The sequence below is a fragment of the Passer domesticus genome, chromosome 5, assembly GCF_036417665.1.
Source record: "Passer domesticus isolate bPasDom1 chromosome 5, bPasDom1.hap1, whole genome shotgun sequence".
Classification (NCBI taxonomy): Eukaryota; Metazoa; Chordata; class Aves; order Passeriformes; family Passeridae; genus Passer; species Passer domesticus.
Window position 1 is genome coordinate 34,711,670 of NC_087478.1, and position 27,486 is coordinate 34,739,155.

Sequence of the window (27,486 nt, forward strand, 5' to 3'; positions counted from 1 at the left end):
TAATTTTTCTAAATTTGGTAAGGTATGCTACTAACACTGGCACTGAAATGAGTCAGTTTTAGATGGCTTCACAATATTCATAACCGCCTCATTTATAATTTATTTTTGGATGAAATATTTATCTAATATTACACAAAAATTTATAGAAGGTTTAGTAACCAGATAATTATATTAGTTATGCCATGTTATGTTATTATCAGACCATGCTTTTTTTTCCCCCCTCAAATTAGGCAATTTAATTAAAATTTACTAATTTAAATTACCTTGTGTCTACCCTTAAAAAAATAAAAAAGGATAATAAAATTTAGACAGGATGGCTGAAGACATACAGTTATTTACTAACAGAATATGCAGGCTGTTGTCTTAAGGCAGACCCACAGTGCAGAGCTACACAGGCTTTCTTTCATGCTAGGGCTGCTGCTGCAGCAATGAATCTTTTTTATGTCTGGAACTTTGTGTTGTCGTTACATTGGTAAGGGCATTATATTTTGCATAAGACTCCTGGAAAATGTACATTTTTTTCCCTTTTTCTGCTCTAGGATTTACTTATTGCCTAAAATTATTCCAAAGGCCCTTGCAAAATCTGGAAGGACTTAGGACTATGGCAGAGTAAAGGAAAAACCACAAAATCTGCATCTTTAATACATTGCTATTAAACATGTTAATCACTGTTATGACTATAGATGAATTATAGTGTCAATTATTATTTTAAAATACATGCTTCTAAAATTCATCCTTCTAAAATACATTCCAGCAATCCTGTACTGACATTGAACATATTTGCTCTTTATATATTTGTATTTAGGTCCATATAAAGAAAAAAATCCAAACAATCTATGATCCGTTGTATAAGTAGTTGCTCTTAGAAGCAGCTGTCAACCTTTCCTTTACCGTGTACTAATATGATTACCTTTTTAATATGTTTCTAAATGAAAGCATATATAATAGACAAATATATAAAATTAGCAGCTGTATTGAGGCAGACCTGCAAGTAAAGAAGCTTAAAAACAGAAGCAAGTCATCCTAGATGTGCTAGCCTCTTTTGAGACTAGAATATAATCTTTCTAGTCACTTTCATGCAATTTTAAATATTTCTCCAAACTATAAAGATTATTCATAGTTTTCTTCATGTGTGCAGCTAAGTATTTGTGTTCAAAATTATAATAGGTTCACAATTCTAAATACCTTCCCAAATCCCAATTTGCTTCTCTCTGAAATATATATTAGGTATATTCAAGTGCCCATCCAATCAAAGTCTCAGACAAAGTAGATAAATCTTAGTAGTTAAGAAGCAGGACTACTCTACAAATTGATTACTGTTCATTCATGAGACATCTTCTAGGTTCATTTCTATTAAAAACTTGAAATACTCTTCAAAATCTGGCACCTCAGTTGTAGCCCATTCAGAGCCACCAGGTGGTGAAGCCATTATCTGCCTGGCAGCACCTATCATGACCTGACCGTGTTGTATTGTTCTGGATGGTAGGTTGGTCTGACTGAAAAAATTAATCACCTCCATAGCTGGGGCATTAGGGAGAAAGAACAGAAGAACTCATAGAAAAAGCTCAGGTAGGTTTTGACAGTGTTTGGCTTAGATGGTAACAAGAAGACCAATAATTTCTGAAGTATTAATGTCTGCCTCACTTGGAATTTTGTTACCTGCTTCTTACACAATAATGTGTGCATATTATATTGCACCTTACATTCACTATATCTGGACTCTTGACTGAAAAAATTAGTCTGTATTACAGAGCTCCTTAAAGACAATTCTGGAGCACTGTCTTTAATTCACAGTCTGTCAAAGTCCACCACAATTTTGTAAAGGAGCACGAAACTCCTGCCCAGGATACTGTAGAAATAATCTTAGAAAAAGCATTTCCACAACCTTTTTCTTCCAGTACTTTTCTGGTTGCTCATGTAGTTGGTGTTATTAATTTCTCTCTTTTTTTTTTTTTTTCCTTAGCTGACCTCTTTATTGTTCACCAGTATGTTAGTCTTGGGTGAAGGCAGAACCCTGGTAACCCCAAATCCTGATGTCAGCACCATTTCCTTTCCTCATTTTGCTTAAACCTAGCAAACTGTGAATTCTACAATTAATGTGGTGTGTGTCACTCTTACTGTGCTCTGCTGTTTAATTTCTGCACTGCATAAAGTGTTGCAGCCAGAAATTGTCTGTGTACATGATTTGTGAAAGTTCTGTCCATTTCAGACATCAAGAGGTCTTCTCCTGTTAAACTAAAGCACTGTCCTTTCTGGTTTCAAGTTAGCTAGAACAAGTTAGCAACTTGTTCCTTGATGAAAAAGTCTGGTGTTGTCTGCTTTTTCATCCCTTGTAGGGGAATTCAGCTTAGTCAGTTATCTTTACCAGTGTTTCTCATGTGTTTCTCACTGTTCTTTTAGTAAACTTATTCTCACTTTGAACTCAGGAATTAAGGTCACACTGGGCATATGCAGATGACCACTGAATATCTCAAGCTGTGTTCAGGGGATTTCAGTTATTTTGAATTGTTCTTTGTTACGCATTTTTTCATTTCTATTTGTCTTTGGTACAAAGTGAGTGAAATCTTCCTGTCTGCCATCTTCTATGCTCACAGGGTACAAGGAAATCCCTTGACATCCTGTCTCAGTGTAGGAAGTGTAATAATTGTGAAAGAGGGAATAACATCTTCTTCTGTTGTGTTATGCCTCTGGGCACAGCCTACAATCACTTTATTGGCATGTATTAAATCTAATGAAATCTCTGGGTTTTTCAGTCTTTTGAGAATGATACAACATGAATATATTGTCATCTCCTTATCCATTAAACAGAACTAACACTCTTGTAGAATTGCACTTAATAAAAATGTGTGATTTCCTGTGATACTCACATGAGCTTCCTCTGGAACCTGAATTACTCCTTACTGAATGAGATACTATACTATATAATAACCTGGGAAAATCTATGATACTTTTAAATTATCTTTCCCAACACAATCTTTCAAGAAAGCGTGGCTTACAAAATTGTATCCTACTGAGTTCTGCTTCTTGTATAATCTGTAATAGGAAGCCCTGAAGCTGTTCTGCTATTCAACAGCTTTCACTCATTTTCCACTGACCACCTTACATGTGCTTGTGCTCTCAGCCTAGGATTAAATGCTTCCAGGTATCACTGCAACAGGGCTCGTGATTTTATAGATTAGTTGAATACCCTTAAGGTTTATCTTCGGACTTTCACTATGTTAACAGTGAAAACAAAGGCTTTCTTTTGGCTTGTGTTGTGGTTTGACCTCAGCCAGCATCTACGCCCTACGCAGCCACTCGCTCACTCCCCATGTTGGGATAGGGGAGAGAGTTGGAGAAGTGAGAAAACTCATTGCTTGAGACAAAATCAGCTTAAAAGGGAAAGCAAAAGCTGTGTGCATAAGAAAAGCAAAACAAAGATTTTAGTCACTGCTTTCCATGGGCAGGGAGGTTTTCAGCTATTCCCAGGAAAGCCAGGCTGCATCATGCTTGGCAGTTACTTGGGAAGACAAATGCTGTGATGTCCCCTCTTCCTCCTTCTTCCCCCAGCTTTATATTCTGAGCATGAAGTCACATGTATGGAGCACTCCTTGGGTCACTTGGGGTCTAATGTCCCAGCTGTGCCTCCTCCCAGCTTCTTGTGCACCCCAAGCCTCCTTGCTGGTAGGGTGGGGTGAGAGGCAGGAAAGGCCTTGGTGCTGTGTAAGTACTACTCAGCAATAGCTAAAACATCCCTTTGTTATCAAAGCTGTTTTCAGTAACAGTCAAAAAAAATACCCATACCAGCTACTATGAGCTAGTAGCCCAACCTTGCTAATCTTGCTAATAGAAGCTGTACTTGCCTTGGCAAGAAAAGTGAGAGATCTCTACTGTCTGCCTTCTGTACTGATTTAATATCCAAATATCACACAATCCTTTATTTAGTTTGTTACCAGCTTTCTGTGCCTTTTAATTTGTAATAAGCATTAAGGTCATTAGCCAGAAACATCTGCAGCCATCCATCTAAATGCTTCTTTTACTAACCACTATTTGTATATGTCTCTGGAGATCAGCCAGGTATTTAACTGAAGTGAAAATACAAACCTTTAAATCGTAGTTTTTGTTCTGTAAGATTTACTTGCTTTCAAAAGGTCAGATTTTCTCATTACTTTGCTTTTGTGGGTTTTTTTTGTGACTCAAATCCAAGCACCTGAGTTCATGCAGATGACTCATAGCAATATATTCCCTTGATAAGAAATGCTAATGTCAGCATACTAACCTGTTCAGGGAATCACCAGTGTTTGCAAGGGCCATTGCAAACACAAGGGAAAGTGTTCCCTTCTCAGACTTAGTGCTGCAAAGCTGAGCATATGTGTTTATGTAGAAGACTTCAGGAGTTCCATCCGGAGAGAGCTGAGAACAGGGAACTAATGCCAAGGAGTCCTTGCTCCCTGTTTCTCATCTTCAGCCACTCTTGATGTACCACATTTTTATCTTTAACTGAAGAAACAGAGTTGGCATTTTGGGTATTAAGTTCTAGTGGTTAAAATAACGAGATAGGTGTCTTAACCAGTCAGTTTTACTCTTGGATTTTCCTTTGTATGTTTTTTACTCTTAAACTATTTTTGTGCCTCACTTTATCTCTGTGTTAAATAGCTTTAATTATATCCCTCAGTGATATGAGGTCTTAAATTGTTATGCTCTCAAAATACTTCGCAAAGATTAGTAAGTGTTACCAATGAACAAGAAATGGATTCCCATCCCACAGAAATTTTCAACATATCAAAAAATTTCCCTGCACTGAATTGGGACAAAATCAAAGCAAAAATTTGGGAAAAATTGGTTTAGAACATTCATTTCAATTCTGTAATTTAACTACCTTACATTTCAGTTTCAGTCATTTCAACTTCCTCCTGCAATTTTTTGAATCAGCAAACTGAATGTTCTTATTTAAAACAGTAGTTATAAAATGTTGCAGCAGTGCCTTTTTAAAATACTGTGCTTGAAAATCTGTGCTGAAGCCTTTTTCTTACAAGCAGCTTGGTTTTGAAAATTTCAAGTTTCATAGGGAAGCTCACGTTTAATTATGGAATGTCTCTTTGTCAGCACTGAGTGAATGGAAAGGCCCATTTAGTTGCTTGCACGTGTGACTGGTGCCATTCAAGGTGCCATCAGGTATTTTACTTTGCCTTGTGCTGCCACTACACTGGCAAGAGTGTCCTTACTGTCTTACAGACCATGGCAGAGGTCTCAAATACCCTACCCAATCATTTGCCATCACCTCAAACAACTGAATTTATCCCAGAGAAACTAAGTCATGGAAGAGTGATAGCTGGGATTTCACCAGTGCCAGCTGATGGTACATGATTGCTGTTCTTCCAGCCCAAGATAACTCACAATTTCATTTCTCACCCTACTGAGGGATTTGAAAATACATACAGCTTTTGGTGTTAAGCTTTCCTGAAAGTAATTCTGTAGCAGCTTTGCAGTGGGAGAGATTAGGGAAAAAAGCAGATGGCAAATCATTTGCCTCAATTGACTTGATTGATTTTGTGTGATGCCACTGGATGTACAGCCTGTATATTCTTCTCTGATATCCTGTTCTACCTACAGTGAAACTTGTTTTGCTGCGCTCTGATCACATTAGAGCAGAAGGCTTTATCTCCTGAAGTCTCTTCCCACCTAAATCATTCTATGATTCAAGTTTATGATTGCCACTACACTTTAAATTAATTATCCTTATTATATCCTGCTAAGAGGCAAATCACTTAATTTGCTTTTGTGCAAAGCTTTTTAATTTTGTCCCTCATTTTTCTGTTGTTAGATGTACTAAAAAAAAAGTAATTTTTTCCTTAAATCTGTACATTGTTCTATTCTTCTGCTTTGCTGTAGTTCTCCTCCTTTGATTTCCTGGCTAAGTATATAATCAAAGACTATTAAAAGATTAATTGTCTTCTAAATCTAGATGTATGTAGCTTCTTGTAATTTAACTGGATTTTTATGTGGTTTTTGAGGTTCAGATTCCTTCTTAAATATTCCTAAAGAAATAATCTGTATCAGGATAAGAAAGAACGTTTTAGAAATACAAACAAAAAGTGAAAAATTAGATGGTTGGATTTCTTAGTGGAAGGTCATAGCCCATTAAATTCTTGAGAAACCTGCACTTAATTTTTTCTTACTCAACTATGTGATAAAGGGTGTGGAAGAGTTAGGTGTCAAGAGTTTTCTGGTAATAGGAGTTTTGTGAGTGTAATAAAAACAAGTATTACTTACCAAGATGACAGAAGTATTCCTTAGTGCTAGTTGACATGGTAATAAAAAGACAGATGGAGCTTAATGTTGATAATGAGGTGATATATGTGGGGAAAGCAGTTCTAACTTAGATACTCAGTGGTGGGTTCTGAAGAAATTATTTTCTCTCAGGAAAGAGATCTTGGACCTGTGGTGTGTAATGTCCTGTAAATATCAGGTCACTGTCCAGACATAGTCAAGCAAGTAAATAGGACACTAAGGATTAGTAGAAAAGGAACATTTGAAAAAGTATGAAGAGTGTAGAAGAAAAAAGAATTATGCCACTTTTAATCCCTAGTAGATATGCCTTCAAAGCGCTGAAGCAAGGCTTGGTTTATCTAACCTGAAATAATAGGTAGAAAAAAAATACAGAGGTGGACAATAAGAAGGATTAAGTACAGTTTCTATGTAAAGAATAGCAGGATAGATTAGAAATCTTTAAGCCAGAGGTCTGAAAAAGCAGAATAAAAGAGGACTGTGGTTGTTCACTTTCTCTGCCATTCAAATGTGGGTAAGCTGAATTCTACAGTGGTACTTCAGTTACAGATGTTCTGTCACTTTATGTGAAGCAGTCACGTTGCTTGTATACTCCTTGTAATTCAGGATAATAAGCCTCTGAATATTGAGCAGATACCTTCATTGTTCTGTGAGTGATGACTAGGAATAAATCAACTTCTTTGTTTAGTTTTGAATCCAGGGGAGAAGGGAGAAATGCCACTGGAAGAATGTGGTATTCACTGCCAGCAGTGTGTGGAGCCATGGTACATTATGGCTACTGGGAAGATGAATCTTGAAAATGTATGGATTTGCATCCCAGCAAAAACATTTCACGTTAATATGAAAACGTAGTTGAAAAGGTGTGCAAAATCTGAAATGCTAGGAACCTTACCTTTTTGGTTTTAATTACCTGAGATCTTTATTTTGTAAGCAGAGGAAATAAAGTGCTGTCCTTTTTCTGGCTTTGCATAGCTCTTTGCAAAGAAGCCACTGAAAACCCAATATTACTAAAATATTACTATTCATCAGAGGCAGTAGTGTGAGGCATCATTATTGTTTAGTGTTTTATGGTTTCAGGATTTGCCCACAAAGGGATCTCAGTTCTTTTTTGCTGAAAATCAAGTCATAACCAAGTAATCGTCACAACTATGATAATTTTCCAAGTGAGATAAAGTGTACTAATACTGCCTACCTAGTCACTATGTAATGCTCAAGACAAAAGAAAAATTATATAATCCACACAGAGCACAATTAGTTTGCTTCTAGTATTGCATGTACCTTGACTGATGCAAGATTCTGATACAAGTCCTTCTGATTACTCTTTAAGCTGAATGAACATGCTTCAGTATTATGCATTGAAATAGTGCTACAAAAAAATCAACCAATGCATTTCCTTGTGCATTATCGTGTCAACCTAAGTTTAACTATTTCACATGAGCAGTTTCTCACTTGTAGATCAGCAAAAAAGGTTTATTTATACTACCTTTCAACAAGATTCCCCTTTCCTTACATTTCTTGAAGATTGAACAATGTTATGTTCAGTATAGTTCATGTTAACATGTCTATTCTAGTTTTAGGTGTCTCTCCTCCTCAGCTTCAGAGATGTTTTTTTTTTAAATTCCTGAAATAGCCCTTAGTTATTCCACAATAAGAGGTTTGCCTTTAGCTCCCTGTCAAAGTGATCAGGTTTGATTGTGGAGGGACATTATGTGGGACACACCTCTGCAGCTGAGAAGCATCTCAGGCAGACTGAGCGTGCAGTTCATTAGCACCATTTCACCCAGGGACTGAGTGTGCTATCTGTACAGGCATCCGAGTCCTGCAGACACAATCGTGACAGTAAGAGGACTAAATGGGTTGTTTCAAGTCTTGCTACCCTGGTCACAGGGCCCTCAAGGCTAGATTCTTATTGTCACTGGAGCTGGTTTGTCACAGCAGGCAGCAGATGGCCAGGTGGAATGGGATGCTTTTTCCCCAATTAGATGCATACTAAGAACATGCTGGTGGTGCTCTCGACATATAAAGAATAAATAAAGGGTTTTCATGTATTAATAACTACTACTCTCAGACAAAGCAGGAGGAAAGCAGAACACAGTCCATATTTGTATGGATATCATTCAGAGACAATGAATGGAAGACACCTTTTTGGAAGGTGAGCCAGATGCATCTCCCTGACATACACAGAAGTTAGCTATAGCTTCTTCTGCAACAGCAGCAGAAGTTTCTCTGAGAATGAAGAGGAGTGGAAGGATAAAACAGATAAAACAGAGAAAACAGCAGCATTTCAGTAGGAAAAATATTTTTTTTCCCCAGATGTCTACTAAAAGGACACCTGTGGTTCCTCTGGGAAAGCATTAACCAAGAGGGTGAGATTTGGAGGTTCTGGAAAGCACCAAGAATGTCAGGAGGTCTCTTATAGATAAAAGTAGATAGGTAGATAAAAGTTAAATTTGCCAGTACTAATATTCTCTACTAAATCCAATATGTTTTCTGGGGGGTAGATTTTGTGACACTTGATCTGCAGCTCCTTCAGAGGAGGTTCTGTCTTTACTTCAATAGGATTTACCTCAATTTGAGGCAATAGAAAATATTTTAAGGAAGTATAAAATTCTTCTCTGTATAGATATTACAATGTATAGAATACCATTCTGTGAAGTTCCTTCTTGAAATAACAGGTGTCCATGAGTATGTTCATACATGAATATTTGTGGGTATGTATATATGTGCTTAAATCAGCTACATAGGCAGCTCACAGTATCTTTTATCTTGCAGTTTAGCTTTTTCAGTAGCAGTTGAGATGTCATCAAAATTCTATGCAAATGCAATTTTAATTTTTTTTCACATACCAATGTTCCTGTTCTTTCACATAATATAGAAACTCCATCCTAAATTTTGCCTTATTTTTCTCAATCATAGTTTGGAAGGATCTTTTTTATTCTGGAGAGACAAGTATTTAGAACTTGGTATGTTTCTAAAGGCTATGTATTTACTAGGAGGTTTTTATGGACAGTCCCTAAAACACTGGTGTGTGTCTAGTAAGGTATAAGGTATTTAGGGTATTAGTGAATATAATTCAGTGCATCACTTCACAGCATTTCCAGACTGCCCTCACCTGTTGAACCCAGGAGTTACTGCTGCTGTAGCTAAAGCAGCAGGATGCAGTACACACTGTGTCTCATTATCCAGTTCACAGTCCAGATTATTAGTTAAGCCAAAAATGAAGGTAACATCCCCAGACTGGGAACTAGGAACTAATACACCAATGGACATCCTTTTCTGCTGGCTGTGCTGTGGAGTGTGATAATATCCAGCACAAGAAGTGGGCAGACTGATAAAGCCAAGAAAATCTTCAAATAACACAACTTAATTATCCAAAAAGTGTCTGCCAGAGTATGTGCTTATGTGGAGCTTATCTTCAGTGCAGGAGTAGAGCTAATTATTTTCCTAGTGTGTCATGGTACTAACATTCAGAGAACCTAAAATCACATGGAAACTTTTTTCTTCTTTCATATGGCAGTAAATGCCATGTTTTATTTCTAGTATCACTCATAGCTCTTTCAGCTGTATGGTTGTCCAAGTATCACCCCGTCTTTGCTGAATCTCTGCTGTATGGACAAATGTTTCCCTGCACATGGTTCTGTTCTAAGCAGTGCATATTCCTGTGTGTCCTGAGGGCTCTTTGCAGATGGGTGGGGAGCTGTGAGCCAAGTGTGGTGGCAGAGCACCCTCCCCCAGCCTCCAAGTCATGCCAGCAAGGCAACCCTTGGAAGCCAGCCCATGCTGATTGTGGCTGTGGAACATTTGAAGAAATGTCTAGTTTTTCACTGACTGGTGAAATGCTACTTTTGAGAGTTAAGAAGTAGAGGTAATGATGAAGACATGAAGGAAATAATCCTTTCCATCTGTCCCTAAAAATATTCACTTTATACAGTCAATTTCTGTTTATTGAGATAAAGATGTTATTTAAAACATTTACTTCAAATGAGAAACAATTCTTAATACCCTGTAGGGAAGATGGGGTCTGATTATACCTTATATCACCAAACCAACATGGAGTATGTTTTGTCCAATTTGCATATGCATAGGTGGTCATAAATGGTGCCAAGAAGTGGAGATTTGTCCCATTAATTTTATTTTTTTTAAACTAGCAACAGTGAAAGCCCATTGTAGCTTTTTAAGAAGTTGCTAGAAGAGTATTGTATTTAAACTTTGAAGTTCCTATAAATCAAAGCATGTCTCATGTGGAGGTTTTTTCTAAGTAAATTTAAAAAAGTGTTCTTCTTTTTATGAGTAATCATTATTTCCTCTTTCGTAAAGCATTTTATTAAACTAGGAAAAGTTTTGTTAAAAAGTCCTCATATGATGATAGTGTGTGAAAAAATGGGAAATATAATTTAGGTTGGGGTTTTTTGAAATACATTATTTTTCTTTGTTTTATTGCTAATGCAAATGCATTTCAAAATCAAAGTAACATGTTAGAATCCACAGATCTTTACACTGCTACTGAGATTGTTTTGATTTCTTTGACATGATCCCTGATTGCTGTAAGAAGAATCAGTTCAGTATTTTTGTTCTTAGATTCCCCCTCCTTTGTCTTGCAGCTACTTGTGGCAGATTCCATTAACAATTGCAGTAGGAAATACGAGCCACATCTCATCAGAGGCAATTATATGGGTGTCTAACAAATCAGGTAAAAATAAACTTTCCTCCCAGTGGAATCTCATAAAGCATACTTGTGTTTTCCTCAAATGTATCTTTGGAATTGATCTTAGATAATTGTTTAGTTGCTCTGCACCCAGTTTTAACTGCTTACAATGAATTGCAAAAAAAGCAGAGCTGGGAAGGGAGGGAGGAGGAATGAAGGATGAGCAACAATCTAGATTTATAACATTGCAGAATTTAGACAGTATAATGTTCTTTTACAAAGAAATGTAAAACACTAAGTATTTTATTTTTGACAAAACATATCAAATCATTGATGAATGCAATTCACTTTATTGATGGGTGAAAGTTAAATGTAATATTGTATAATGAAGCAGATATGATGAGTGTACATTTAGAATTCTAGCATTTTCAATTCAATCCATAGTCTTAACCAGGCCTAAGGAATGGTTGCTGTCATTAAAATTGTCCTTATTGATCTATAAAAAGTATTTGTTCTCTCTATTAGATAACCATATGCTGGACCTCAAAAGTGCATTGTTCTGCTTACTACGTATTTTCTTCCTCCTCAGTTCCTGCATGATCATAACAATATTAGTTACTGCCTGGAGGAGAGTGTGAGTGCTAGATGCTGGAGGTTTTTTATCATCTATGAAAGGAAGCCCACCATAGAAATTTCATGAAATATTTTTCTATTTCCTGAGCACTTCATGCTACATTGTCTGAGAGTTTTGGACTAGAATTAAAGAGAGTGAGGGAGGACATGTGGGGACTTGAATGAAATTATTATATAGAAGAGAAAAGAAGGATGCATGCATGCCCTTGACATGTGTGCTGTAGAGGGAGAGCTGACCCTTTCTTGTATAATTAGAAAGGTATAGAGATTTCGCTCTAATAGAAAATTAATGGGAAAGAGGAGAGTCAAACCTGTGTGAGATGTTTTTTCTCTTTTCTAAGTTACTAAAATATATTAGTCACATAGACTTAGCAGCCAGAAGGACTGGAAATTAGTGGTGTATGGTCAGTAGAAATCTGAGTACCCCAGCCTTCTAGTGGTACAAGGTATGTGTTTCTTTACCCAGATAATTTGCAGCCTATGAGAAAGTAACATGTTTATGCTGCTCCCATGATAGAATGATCTAGAAGTGTGCCTGCAACCAGAGCAGTTTTCATACCTGGAAAACATACTCTCACCAAAGCGTACAGATTCTGTCTCACGTTTCACAAACTTACTATTTTGGCCATACTTTTTAACATTAACACTTCCAGAATACTTCAAGACCTGTTTGCACTTTCAGAGTCTGCCTTAATGACCCGTTCTACTTTTGTCCTTTAGGGCTTGATTGAACTCTCATTGAAGTTGTTAGAAAGGTTCCCACTAACTTCAGAGCGAGTTGATCATCCCATCTCATTAGGTTGCACATGCATGCCTCCCTCCCTTCACTCCCTCCTTCAAAGTTCAATGTATTACTATTATCAACATAGGTGCTTCCTCATTGCCTTTTACTTGCAGAGTGCTGTGGAGGAACAAGTCCATAAAGCTGGTGCCCACTCTTTTAAGATCTACTGCTTCTGTTTGAATGCCTTCAAGAAATCAACAAATTAATGATGGCCAGTGTGAGCAATTATTTTGGGCTGGCTACTATATAGAAATTAAAGAGGAACCTTTCCGAATCATCAGTCTCCTGTGTAGCAAATCAATGACACTGTGATCTGTTGTCATTATCCTTGTTCTTGCTCATTACTTTCACTCACTCATTCACTTGCTGTGCCTCATTGAAAATGAGACTGTAAACTTATGACTACAGCAAAAACGTCCTCTTGCTTCTGCTTATTGTGGTCTAGGCTGCTATGTATTGAGGCTGGTATACATGATTCCTGGGAGTTTTTCTGCAGCAGGTATGTTTGTTTCACGGGGATGAGGAAGGAATTCTGAGACTCCAAAGGACAATTTCCCGGTTTGATTCTTGTGGACTGGAAGAGTCTTGAAGATTTTCTGTTGTACAGATGACAGTTTCAGTATTGTTCTCGCTAGTATTGGAAAAAGTCTGCAAGCTGGAGGGGAAAGATTTGCAGAGAAGCAAATCAACTTCGGAGTAAATGCTGTTCATGAGGATAGTTTCTGTGCCCTTTTTAGGAAAGAGCAGGCAATTCCTTCTTGTTGACTAAACTGTTGTGCTGAAGGAGCTTCCAGTGTGACTGGAAGTGTGGATAGGAGCTAAGCTCTCTGTTGTTTGCTATTGTGGTATGTTGACCCTGGCTGAACACCAGGCACCCACCAAACTCACTCTATCACTCCCCTCTGAAACTGGACAAGGGAGAGAGAATATAACAAAGTGTTCATGGATCTTGGGTAAAGTCTGAGTTAGAGATCCCTCACCAAGTACTCTCTCAGCAAAACAGACTTGAAATGGGAGCAGGATAATGAGAAGTAAAAACAGACCTTAAAATACCTTCCCCCTCTCCCCACTGCCTCCCTGTTTCCCAGCTCTGCCTCTTCTCCCTCAACAGTGAAGAGAGAAGGGAATGGGGGTTATGACCAGCTCATCACAAGTTGTTTCTCCCACTGCTCAAGGAGAGGAGTCTTTCCCCAGCTCTAACATAGGGTCCCTCCATCAAAGTCACAGCCTCCTCTCAGACATCCATCTGCTCTGGTGTGGGTCTCCTCCATGGGCTGCAGTGGATCTCTGCATCCCTGTGGATCTTCATGGGCTGCAGGGGCACAGCTGCCTCACCATGGTCTTCACAAGGGTCTGCAGAGGAATCTCAGCTCTGGTGCCTGGAGCACCTCCTGCCCCTCCTTCTCCATTATCGTGGTGTCTGCAGGGTTGTTCCTCTCACATGTTCTCACCCTGCTCTTCTCTGGCCAAAATCACATCTGAGCAAGAACTTCTTTTTTCCTTCTTCTTCTTAAATATGTTGTCACAGAGGCATTGCTACCAATTCCAGCTGGCCCAGCTTTGGCCAGTAGCATGTCCGTCTTGGACCCAACTGGAATGGCCTCTGCTGGACACAGGAAAAGCTTCTGGCAGCTTCTTAAAAAAGCCATTTCTCTAGCCTCCCCTCTGCTACCAAACCTGACTATGCAAACCCAACATAGTCATTATTACTGATCACACACCTAATCTCAGCTGCCAGTAGGGAAAAGGGTACAAGTTGATGACTACCACTGTGATATCTTGACATATCACTTAAATCTTCCAATAAAATTAACCTTGTCTGTGGTTTATCTGATAGAAATGAAACCACAGCAGTTTTGAAATAGCTGTATATAGAAATACATCAAAACATGTTCCTCCTTTTTTTTTTTTAGGTGGTATTTCAAATAACAATATCCATCAGGAGTTAACCCCATGCCTTGCCCTAGCTCACCAAGAATGGTTATTGGCTGATGTGAGAGGCTTTTCCTTCTGGTACATCCAGAAAGATGAAAGAATTGTTGATTTTTGCATCCTTTTTGCCACTGTGTCTGTGACCTCATCAAGGTGTTGTAGGATACCAGCTGGTATTTTCATGAACAAGGGATATGAGGATGCTCTCCAGCTCTGTGAGATTGGCATGAATTTAGGATGATTGAGTTGCTGCTCTGTCCTCATCTTGTCTGTCTGTGGCTACATGCCAGAGGTAGTGAGCATGCAGATCACTGATTGTTCAATAGCTGAGCAGGATCAGTTCAGATAACTGCATCTCACCACAATTGCTGGCAACAGCACTAGATCTGTCCATTCTTCACAGTACTGAAGTGCAGGAACACACTGGAAATTGCAGCTATGCAGTGTCTTTTTGAGTTGTAGTTCATTGTCCTTTGCAGGAAGTCCTGTAGGGAGGACAGTGCCAAGCCTTGGCAACTTATTTGACAAGGTGCATTGTTGCTGTTGAGTAAGAAACATCACTAGAAGGCTTACTAGAAGGGTGGTTTGCACAGCATAGTTGATTTACTTTGGATTCTCTTTTTTAATATATTGTTCTCATACAGATAGATATATAGATTGGTCAATTAATTAATATCTTTCACTTGATTGGTTAATTAACAAAACACTTTTCTTATGAACAATCTTTGAGAAAAATAGGAAAACAGAGAGTAGGAAAACAACATCTGCAGGTTGTTTATAATAATAAGCTATCATTGTTTATCTTCAACTCCCTAAAGTCTTACAATCTGATTCTGGGAGAACTTGCCTAATTTTCTTGCTCTCTGACCAGGCTGTCACATCCACAGTGCTTAATATCCAAGATGTTTCAAATCTAATATAGCTCTTCCCACCTGTTAGCGGAAGGAATGTAGGCATAGTTTTGAAAGCTTTTCATTTTGCAAGTGCTTCTGCCAGTCTCTCTTCTCCTTATCCAGTGAACCATAGCATTTATGTAACCGTATTTCTACTCATCAGCTCATATGCCAGGCATCAGATGATGGTCCTTTTACTGGGTTCAATCTGTCTGGTGTGTGAAGTAGAGCTGTCTCATTTGCTCTCAGAGTGCTGCACAAAGGTCACCACCACCTTTTCCCTGTTCACTCCCCTTGGCCATAGATGAGGCTGTTCTACTTCAAGTGATTGGAAACAGTCAAAAGGAAACATCTTATGTTAGACCTTCGTATCCATGCTGAGGTCAGAAACATCATGCTAAGATGGCTGCAGTGCTCTTTGTGCCTCAATCTTGCAGGTCTGCTGAATGGTAAATTTTGCTGGCACTGTGGAAATTACTGGTGTTACAAACTTCCTCTCTGTTTCTTGTTTCTGTTTTTCCTAGATAAGTTGCCACTTTTGTGGTTGCTGTAATGATCTGTGAACATGTATCCATAGCGTTTTGGGATCAGTCCAAAATCAGTAGTAGGTAGAAAGTCAGGAACCAGCTTTGAACCCATTCCATCCCTATGACTGCTAAGCAGGGCTTGTGGGAATGTGTTGGTGATTTCTGATGAAGTGTACTAGGTGTGGAAGCACAGGCTTACCTGTGCATGTTTCTGCAAATCTAGAACCGGCCTTAACCTCAAGTGAGGAGGTTTAGCTAGCATCAATTTCCAATAGGTGAGCAGGGCTTTGTCAAAAAGGCATACTTGCTGTTCCCTGGGAATAATTTTTCTGGTGCTCAGTCTCCAAACAGGAAACATCTCCATGCAACTCAGCAAGTGCTGCTGAACTGGCTGGCACAGCTTTAGTCCCTGCCCTTTCCATCCCCACCTCCTGTTTATTATCTGATTTTTATATTCCTAGGAAATACTCCTTTGATAGACCTCCCTACCTCAGTTAAAGTGACTGCTGTTCACATTGCTACTAATATCTCCTCAGGATTGCCACAAGAAAGTTCAACAGGGCAATTCCCTTCCAACAGCAAGTCCCAATTTACTTTGCCACCTCCTACTAGATAATCTCTGCTTTAAGCCACCCAACAGTCAGATTCTCCTCCAGGAAGTGTTTTGTAGAAGACAGATGCTTCTGAGCTGGGGTTTGCTGGCTGCCCACTGGGGAGCAGAGCATTAGTTGCAGCTTTAGAAAAATAGCCTTTCTTTTCTTTTCGGAAACTCAGCTGCTGAACTTTACTTGTGTTGCTTCCAGACTCCACTCTTTTATCTTTCAAAAGCAGGAAGAAGGGAAGCACTGTGAAAAAAATCAATATACAGGTCCTGCTTTGAGCCTCAGCCAGCTGTGGTGAGGACCAGGGATACAGGACTTGGAATCCTGTGTAATTTTGACAGAATGAGTCAGAATCATTCCCTGTATTCTAACAGCTGAAGATCCTAGCAGAAGACTGCTGCTTACATTGTGTATCACCTTAGTTATTACCAGTTCCGTCATATAGGTATGGAAGGGTAATTTGAAGAAAGAGTTTTGTAAGATGGAACATGATCATATTTCCTGATGGGCTCCATTTATTGTGCCAATCTCTATACCAAAGTGTTTTCTTTCAGCATGGAGCTATGTCAACATGGCAAGTGAGATTGATAGAATTTTTTCTTCTGGTTTGCCTTCTCCCTGTGTGAAAAAGTTCTTGCAAGAAGATTTGCAGAATTTAGTAAAGCCAGTGTAAGTTATTGTGAAATACCTCATGGAAGACTTTTTTGTCAGAAAAATTTCGCTTGCTGTTGTTGTCAAGAAATTGTGCTACAGTTGTGCAGTTGTTTTTGCAGCAAAATGGAGTCAGTTCCCCCAGCAGGGATTCTGCTAGCTTAAACCAATTTCTTAGTATGCTAGGGGTTGTATAAAGTAGAGAGTTAAAATAACAACTGTGGATCTAAAGGCTTGAAATGGTACTGGAACTGTGTTTAGTCCATACTTGTGGCAGTACTGTCTTGCAGAAGGGTGTCCTTCTCCCAGACCCATATCACGTGCTGGTTTGGATGGAATTGAGGTGTTGGGAGAGCTCAAAACTTTCAGCTACATGCACCAGCTGGAGGAACTATCTCGCACTTTGAGAGCAGACAAATTGGGCAGAAAAATGAGACCCTAACTGTTTTTTTTACTTCAAAACAAATGTCATAAAGTTTAAACATTTCCTCCTAAATATTTCCTATATGTATGTGGCAAAACTAGAAGTTTTAGAGCAGTGTTATTTTCTGAGGCATCCAGACAAATCATGACCATGGAAAAACATTTTCTGATGGAAGAAGATTAAAAAAATTCCCTTTAATCTCACATACAACGGGATATATATTTTTGATTGACTTTTGTGAGGTGAGCTAAAACCTTCAAAGATGGATTTCATTTCAAATAAAATCTTTGTTGTTGTTTAGAGAGTCATGAATGGCTTAATGTAGGGCTTAACACTGAGTTACTACCTTTTTGCTAGCTATAATACATTTAACAGGAAACTAATAAATGTGTTTGTGGTAAGTGGAAACATTACCTAGGTGCCTGTAATTACCAAAAGAAAGAATTTCTTTTATAGGAAAGCATGAAAACTAACAGACACAAATACCAAATTTTACTAAATTATATAGAACTATATGAAGCACATGTATCAGGCAGTCCTGTAAAATAGCCACCTCTTTATGTAAGATGGGAAGGTGTGAAAGATTTCTGACCTTTATTTCAGGAGAAGGTCAGTACATGAGTGGTCTTATTGAAAAATAACAGCAGGAGGTTATGGTAGTATTTAAACTGACCAGAAGCGCAATAATGTACTTGTGATTTCTATATCACAACTATATAAAGTCTCCTCCTTTATAGCGATACATATTGGGGGTGTTGTGCAGCTGTTATATGTGAAATAGCTTATTCTGAACTTGTCATATCTGACTGGCAAGTATCATTCAATGCTCTGTTGAGGCATAAGTAATTTCCTCACTTTGTAGGCGAATACAAATGCCCGAAGAAGAAATCAAAATACATATGATTTTGAAAATTTCTATTTAATGTATTCATATACCCAGATATTGTTTAATGTGTGCTGATAGCCTATTTGGTATACTTTTAGGTAGCATTTAGAGGTGCAAAGATAAACCAGTTGGAAGTAGTTGTTTTCAGGACTGGTGGCATTTTAAAGATTAGTTTGCAACCAAAGAGCATGGGCAGAAAGCTGTACTGCATTAAGGTGGTATAAGGCTGCAAAAGAATGGGATTCAAGTCTTCACTAAATAGGATGGAGCAACAGTCTGGATCTGACTTGGACCTGATGAAAAAAGGATTTAAACAGAGGAGCAAATCTAAGAGAGTTTGCTTAGGAGTGATCGGTACAGCCCCTTGTGGAAGAAGGGACACACAAGTGTTACAGCTTTGTTCCAAATCAGATTGTGTAGCAAAAGCATCTTAGGTGCTGTTGAACATCTGGGAAGTCCACAGAGTTGTAGGATTCAATTCAGATTTTCTCAGTTCTATTTCTGCAGGATATATTGGATCCTAAAGAAACTGTCTGCTTGGTGCTTTACAACAGATAAAAGAGCAACAACAATTGTATTGAACAGGCAACAACTGAATTATTCTAGGCTTAATATTTTTAATAAGTGTATTTTTCAGAGATTTTAATGGTTTCAGAACTATCTAGGAGAAAAGAGGACTATCTATGTTAATCCTGCAGTTTTTTATCTGAATCCATGTGCATAATGCAAGTCCATTAATTTAAACATATAATTATGTGTTTTTAAGATTCAGGTCTTGCTGATTTTTGTACTTATGGCACCTCAAAGTAGTAGTTATTTTTGGGCTTGCTGTTAGTCAAGGGAGAAGCGCAACTTTTATCTGTAGCCCTAGTTAACTATTATTTCCTCAGAAATTACTTTTTTAAGAAGGACTAAAACAAATCAATTTCTTTAGTAAGCCTATGTACTAGATAGGGTGAGTAAATTGTAAAGACCATACTGCTAACTTTTTTCCCATTTGTTACCTGTGCTTGGTTGAAGCACACCAAAAAATTCTCTAAAGGAATTACATTTATAACAAATTTTATGTATTTATTAAAAAAATAAGAATGACAAGACTACTCCTTCAACAGTGCACAGACTAATTTTATTTGTTGAAAAAAATGTTTCTGAATTTTTAGTGAGTTCTCATTCATAGTTAGTTTTGTCAAAATAATTTACTAGATTGAAGACTTCTTCCAGGGGTGTTGAAGCCTGATGCTTTGTGCCGTGATAAAAAAGTGCATGTTGTGAGTTCAGGGCATTTCTGTTGTTGAAATTTTGAAATCCCTATTTCTACAAATAGATGTGGGGTGCCTGACTGCACAAAAACAGTAATAAATTTAGACTTTCAGCCCTAAAGTGGTTACTTAAAACAAGGGGAAGGATGAAGAACAGTTTAGGTGATATAAGGTTAATTGGTCTACCTCTAAAGAGGAGACTCTCATTGCATAGTAGGTAGAAGCTGTTCAACTGGAAGTACTTTAATTTAAAATCCAATGTAGAAACTTAATCAAATACATGCAGAAACACTTAAGAATCAATTTTTTTAATCACAGTTTACTCTTCTCTCTATAGCACATTCATTGAATTTTTTGAGTTACAATTGTAGAAAACTATTTAAGCATGGCCAGAATAAGGGTACCAAACTTAAAGTGGGTACCTCTCATAAAAATAATACTTGCCAGGAAAGAAAAAGCACATTTGAAGTGCTGTGTGGGACCCCATGGGAATATCAGTTGGCATCTCTCTACATCAGAACAGATGTAGGAAATTATTAATCACCCACAGTATTTTTGTTACTCCTTGAATTAATTTTACTGCCTTCACATATATTTAAAGAAGGAGAAAATGTAACAGATGCACCTCTAGAATGTTTAAATTTAAAACCAAGACCCCTTCCCTTCTTCTTCTTTGTTTCCAGAACACCACAGAATTCCTGCTTTGGAAGAGGCAAGTTGGTTGCTGGGGAACATCAACCAGACTGGCTACTTCAGAGTTAATTATGATATTAGGAATTGGAAGCTGCTAATTAATCAGCTAACAAGGAACCATGAGGTAAGATCCTCTTCTCGTCCCTAAAATCTGCTTTTGTAGATGAACCTTCACTGTTTCATCACCTGAAATGGTTCTATTTTTGTGCTTGCCCCTCACAGGTTATCTCTGTCAGTAATCGAGCGGGCTTGATTGATGATGCATTCAATCTAGCCAGGTATGTTTTCCTGAAGATCATCTATCCTCATACACATTGCTGCAATAACTCATGCAACCATTAACTCAGCAGTTGAGTGTCTTTCAAAGTTAAGTGTGTTTTAAACACACTTTAGTTTCCCTCCCCTGCTTTTTATTTATTTTTTTTTTCTGTATGGCACATAAAAATGGTCTGTAGCACATTCACTACTCTTGATCAATAATTGCCGTAGGGTATTTCCGAGTCTGAAGAGATTTGATCAATTTTGCAGCAAGTTCAATTTTACACTTTGCAGATAAATAATCTCTTTCCTCTTTCTCTAATGATGGAGGGTTTTTTCTTCCGTTGCTCCCAGTTGTCCCACCTTTCCTTTCTTTTACCACTGATCATTGTGCTGTATTTAATTTGAGTTGGAAGGCACCTTCAAGCTTCAGTAATTTTTTTGCCCTAACTTGTACTGTTATATAATTTTTCCAGTATCTTTCTTGTCTTATAATCTGCTAGAACAGACTCTTTTTTTCCTCTGTGGTGCTTTTCCAGCATAATGGAAAAGCAGTTCCATTGAGCATTTCTGGAATTTATGCAATATTTTGTGTTTTATTATGATGAGAGTTGATAATTAACACATGGAGTGCTGGCTAGGTAGTGCCTTCTTTACAAATGGAGGCAATGGTTTGGTCCCCATTTTGAAATCCATTATGTTGATAGTGAAAGTGTAAAATGAGGGGAAAATAGTGGAACATTTGTAGCTTTTTCAGAGAGAAACATGGCATTAGTATAGGGTTTTGACTGCATAATTACAGATTTAATTGAAAAATTGCAGATAATGTGATTGTACTTGCACTGTCATGGCAAAGGGAGCATGAAAAGAATTCCTGATACTAGTGTCTTTACATTTAACTACAAATGGTCACTGGAGGTGTTTGGTCTTCAGTCACAGTGTCACAGCTCAGTGATGTTCTAGCATCCCTGCAGTAAAACACAGTTGTGTGCCCTACCACTCTGTTCCTGCTGCTGACATAAAGTAATGATTAGCCCTTACTTAACAGTCCAGAGATGTAGTAGGGAAGGAGGCATCATGGGGAGAGGTGTACCCATTTGTTTTTGGCACAGCCCTTCATTCTTGTTTTGTGACATCTTCCCATTGGTAGCAGTAAAATCTAGAAACAGGTCATTATTTGACCTATTCAGTAGGTCATGATTTGTCTACTCTCTGACTAGAAGAATATTGCAGATTTTTCTGAAATATCTACACTATTAGAACTACCAGATGCTGAGTAAAGTTGTAATCTGTTCCAGTTTTATTTGATTTTGACACCTCAGAGAAGTAGTGTGCAGTTACACAGAGCCAGTATGTCACCTTCTTTTTCCATGCACTGAATGCAGTCAGATGTGTCTAGACTTTCCTGAAAGTCTAGATCCTGAAAAAAAAGCTGTTTTGCAAGCCATTTTTTGTAGGTGAGTGTTTTTATTTTGAGTCACTATTGAGCCAGAGCTCTAGGATGTCTTGTTCGTAGAGTATTAAGGTGAGGTCTTGATTAAAGACCCAACCTCAATTATCTGGCCAAGTTTCATCTACCTAAAAACCACTGAAAGGATTAGATGAGTAATGCATTCCCCACTACTTTTCTGAAGTACCTTTATGGGGGTACTTGGAAATACTAGAGCCAGCACCTTTTTCAGAGGTAACTAGAACCTTGTGAAGTCTTTCACAAGATTTCACATTAAAAAAAAACTTGACTTTGTTTTGTTAATGATGGTCTGCAGCAGACTGCTGCTGCATTTTGTCTTCAGACACTGTGGAAAAATGTCGTGGAGCTATAAATATATGTCTAGATACATGTGCATACAGGGATATCACTTAAGAGGAAATACTTTCCAATAGGGCTATGCAGCTAGACTCCTGTTTCCGGAGTCCTGTCAATAGTGCTACCTTGAGTGTGTGCCTTACAAGCCAGTTCCGAGGAAGGATCTGTTTGCAAACAGTAGATTTATGGTCGGTAGTTCAAGAGTAGCAATAAGATATGTGAACCTGGCTAAGCTTGCCATGTAGGGTATACTTCTTGTTGATTTTTATTACATTGTTAATCTATGTCTTGGTTTGAAAAGACAGGTGTCTGCTAAGGAAGGCAGGAGCCTCTATTGAAATGGAAAATGTAAACCCCCTCCTGTCAAATTATTATAATTTTGAAATTAGGAGGCTCTCAGGCAATGATATGGGAATAGAAATAACAGTTCTTTACTAGGAAGATTAAAAAATTTAATGATATTTAGAGCTAGAGAAAAATGAAAGAAAGTGCTCATATAAATTGTTTTGGAATGGCACATTTTATTTTTTTTAAAGGTGTGTTTGATTTCCTTCCTCTGAAATGTTTATTATCCTTCTGCTGACCAGCATAGTGATTTCTTGAAAATCGACAACATAAATGAATTGATGTTGCCAAGGAATATTTTAAGCTCTGTAGCTTTTAATTGCATTTTTTTGGTGTCCATTTTATATGGAAATACATTCCTTCATCTTCCTTCTTGCTGTATTTTGGTTTATATAGCATTCATCAAAGAGAGTTGAGTGAAATAATAACAACAAAGGAAAGTTACAACTTGTTTGATTTTTAAGCGTAATTCTTGGCTGTAGTGCATGCACATACCCTTCAGATATAAAAAGCTGTAGCCTTGGCAGAACATAGTTTATGGCAATTCATGTCCCATGTTCTTCAGCAAGAATAGCACCTTGACACTCCCCTTCTTCTTGAAGATTCTTTATCTTTTTGTTTTTATGAGGTTTCAGTAGAATTTAAAAATATGTTGATTCTAGCAAATTATACTAGTAAACATTGACTGAGAAAGCCCAGAAGCCACGAGAAGACAAACAGAACTGTGGTTCTCATCTAAGCTTAGACAGAGCAGAGGGCAGATCAGGCAGCTCCAATAAGCAGTGTCACAGTAATTGACAAAGGTCGCACTGCTTCATAAGAGTGTGAGTAACATTGTCAACTTCTCACATCTTTCTCTTTCCTTATGATAAGAGGTCAGTTAGTGAGTATGTGAGGTGGGATGCCTCCCAATTTACTTTAGGCATCCCAAAGGTAGACCTGTAAATCTGACATTCTCACCTTGTAGTGCGCTGACAGTTAATGGAGAGAAACATGCACCTGACCTCTCAAAACCACTTAACCACATCAGATAAATTACTCACTTAATGTTAGGAGTGTTGTGTCACCCCTGGTTCTTCCTTGATGGGCTCTAAATCTTCATAAAAGATTTCCCTCATTAAACTGGTTGACTTGATCTAGTATTATGTGAAAGAAATAGGTCTGGTTTATGTTTAATGTTAATCAGTGTTGAATCAGATGTGACTGTGAATATCTCTTTTCCTGTCATCCAGAATTGCTGTTGTTGTTTCCAGTTCTGTAAGCACTGAATGAGAAAGCATGAAGTGGTGTCATTGGTAATTGTTCTTAGGCTCCAAGGATGGATGACTGTGTTGGAGTGCTGTCCATTTCCATGCACAGATTAAGGGCAGGTTGAGCTCTAGTCTCTTCAAATGAAGCTTGCCCCCTGTAGGCTTCATAAATATAGAGAGCTGTATCAGAAATTAAAAACAAGAAAAAATATACCTTCAAAATTTTCAATGAACTAAGAGACTTCCATGCTGTTAGATGGCCTTCATAAGTGTTCCTTTCTGTCAGAATTTCCTATACCAGACCAAAACCAGAATCCTGGTGCAAATAGATAAATGATGAATTATGATGATTGTTTTCCTGCTGTTAAACAATTCTTTGTGGCTTGTTTCTTTCCAAGCTATGAGTTCTGCTCACTCTATAAAACCCAAGTCTGAGGGCAAGGGAAAAGGCAGTACCAATCTAGTTTTCAAAATATAAATCCAAATTATCTCCCTTGACATAAATTTGTATTTAACAGCTGGTGCATTTGACTCCAAGATTGATTCCAGAAGTAAAATACTGACGTAAGCTCATGGTGACTCCACATCACTTTCTCACCAACTTTTAGAGAGAAATTAATTTAAAAAGTAAGTCTTACTCAATCAAGTATAGCCTTTTGGATCTGGAAAACCATGTCTTTAGAACCCCCTATTTTATTGTTTCTTAAAAAATTGATTCCTGGCTGTGGAGTCTTGACACTGAGGAAAAAAAAAATAATCCATTCAGAAAAAAAATAATCCATTCAGCTACCTGAGGCAGCACCAACCCACATAATTATTAGCTGTTCTTATTTCTGGAAATTGACAGTTAGCTCATAACTAAGACTAGAGTTCATATACTTCCAGATAAAATCCAGAATTATTCTTGAAACGGCTGGTGGAAATACATGTATTGCAAAAATAACTATAGAATTGAAATGATCTTCAATGCAGTTTTCCTTCACAGAAATTAAGATTTCGTTTCTTGTACCATTTGAAGTCTTCCAACATGTGTGGGCTAATTGGTTCCATGTTACACTTGTTTGTATTGCTTCTGGTCCTGTTCAGTGTAATGTCAAGAGAAGTCAAGGCATTTGAGGGTCCATGTGAAATCCTGGGTCTGGGTAATAAGTAGGTGACAAAGACAGAAATTCTCAGTGCAATTAATGTACTTCATAATGCTTCAAAATTTCCACAGCCACATTCCGGGTTGTTGACTTTGTTTTGCTGGGCTATTCAGAAGCGGTCATATAGGATCCATTTAAATTAGTAAACTGCACTTCTACTCTAGCCTTCGTCTTTACTCCTGATTGCATTTTCTAATAGTTCAACTCTGAGGAAAACAAGATGTGTTATGCAGCTCCCTTAATTAGTGCCTCTGAGTACCAGCTAAGGGAGTATTAGATCAATACTTTGCATCACGCTTGATTAATAGTGGTATAGATTTACTGTTTTAATAAATGAGGCCTCATCTGAATTATTTCAGCAGATGCCATAGTAACTCCCATTCATTGTCAGGCAAATTTTGGTGATGGTTCACTAGCAATTGATTTAGATATGGTTTCCAACAGAAGTTGTTTGGTTTCTTTTGACATACATACTCTCTCAGTGGGCCAAAGTAGATGTGCACTTTTTAGAGAAAATAGAGAATTTCAATTATTTTAAGGTAGCCATCATTCATTCCATATGCTGCATGTCAGTTCCTATGTTCTGTGACATATCACAGCATTGGTATCTGCTTTATGTGGACATACATATTTCACCTAACATTTGCATGTGTTCGTAACAAGAGGAATCAAAGCAATTCCTACATCTAAGCACACTAGAAGCCAATTCTGCTTTTGTAGAATGTGTGTCGTTTGTGCATCTGATTCTGTTATGTAGCTGAAGGCAATAAAGAAAATTGTACAGCGTATTCCAGGAAAGTGTTGGTGCTGTGAGAGTGTCTTGAAAGATAGAAATACCTGCTGAGAGTCAGGGAAGAAGCTGAAGACTCTTCAGCATGTACTAAAAACTAATCCTGTAGATCTGACTGCAAAGTGTTCAGTGCAGAGGAAGGGTCTTGGTCTAGTCATATCCCAGCAAAATTTGCCTAAATTATTTCTGGTACTTCTGACTAATTATAGTGGTAATTGTTTTATCCTGTAAACTGCATTAACTCTATTCTTAGCCAAACCCAGAATAAACCATCAGGAAGACTTGACTCTGGTTTCAAGGGAGTGACAGAATTATTTTTAGCTAATGTTTATTAACTCATTCTCTTTTTACCACATAGTCTTAGTCTCAGAGTCCAAGCTGGTCTCTGGGGTCAGCTTGGTATGGATGTATCCTTGTTATAGCACAGCTGCCAGGGGAGGCTGTGTAGTGAGAGGGGAAGGGAACAGTCTCTGAAATTTGCTTTGGGAGTATTAATTGAACTAGGTCTGAATTATGCTTCAAAAAACACTGGAGTCTGAGGTTAAACAAGAGGAGTTAATGAGTGGTGCTTGCTGAAGGTTTCTTTGCAACTTCAAGTACTGGAAACAGAGCTAAGAGCTGCAAATATGGCTTGGCTTGAGGAATATGTGTTGGTGAGACAATGGTGAGTTTTTGTACAGCCTCAAAACCTGTGGCATTCTTTGGGAGCCCTATCTTCTCATAGCAAGCATACATCCATTCCCTTGGACTTCATATAATTGACATAGCCCTTTTTCATCCCCACAGCTGCCTGATCAGCCCTAGTCTCTACCTCCCTCAACTGTCCTCTCAAACCAAGCAGCTGTTTTGACCCCTTACCCCAGAGCCCAATTACTTTCCTTTCTGTGGGTCTGACAGGACTAATGTGGAGGGCAAAAGATCGTTCTGTTACATTGGTTAAGGTAGAAAAACCAAGGCATTCTGAGAAGCTGGAGGTGCTGGTCTAAGCACCTTGACTTTCCTAGCATCAGCAAAGGGGGTATACTAATGAAGGCATAAACCAACTTTTCTAGCTATAAAAGACAAGACTGATGCCTCACTAGCATAAAAAAAAAAGACTGCTGTCGCAGACTAGTCACTGCTTTGCCTGCTGTTTTGACCTGCACCATTGCTTCTCAGAAATGATCCTAGTTTTTGAGCTTATCTGATTGTTGTTGACCAGGATTGTTGTCTACATGGGGTCTGGTCTTTGTCCATGTATGCCCTGTCTGCTGGAATGTTGTAGTAGATTGGCTCCTTCCTATCTGTCTAGAAGTGTGTTTTCCTCTACCCAGAAATCAAGCAATAAATGACAGGAAGGACTGTGTTATGACTAAGGTACACAGACTGAAGAAACCTGGGATGCTGTTCTGCTGTGGTCTTCCTAGGTGATCTTAGTAAAATAACTTAAATTGTTTGTGTTTTCTTCCTCTCTGCAAAGTGGAGATAAGAGAATAGGTGAGGGTTTAAGAGAATTTCAGAGAATCTTTTATTATAAATATGTTTATTGGGAATTGCCTGTAAAAGAGGAATATCCAATTCTGTAGATATTCTGGCAAACAAAATTTGGATTGTATGTGTGTGCTCTCAAGATTGGAATTTTGTGTTGTCTGTATGAAGTTTCTAGCTTTTAAACACATATTTCACTTGGGTGACTGATATGTAATTATAAACATT

General features: G+C 38.0%; 1 protein-coding gene across 1 annotated transcript in view; it reads left to right on the forward strand.

The window, feature by feature from the left end:
• Nucleotides 1-27,486, forward strand: part of TRHDE (thyrotropin releasing hormone degrading enzyme) — a 200,991-nt gene that overhangs the window by 139,981 nt on the left and 33,524 nt on the right. Inside the window, exons 10-12 of the mRNA XM_064419515.1 lie at nt 10,869-10,957; nt 20,187-20,320; nt 20,419-20,474. Of these exons, the coding sequence (XP_064275585.1) occupies nt 10,869-10,957; nt 20,187-20,320; nt 20,419-20,474 (279 nt within the window). The remainder of the gene's footprint in view (nt 1-10,868; nt 10,958-20,186; nt 20,321-20,418; nt 20,475-27,486) is intronic.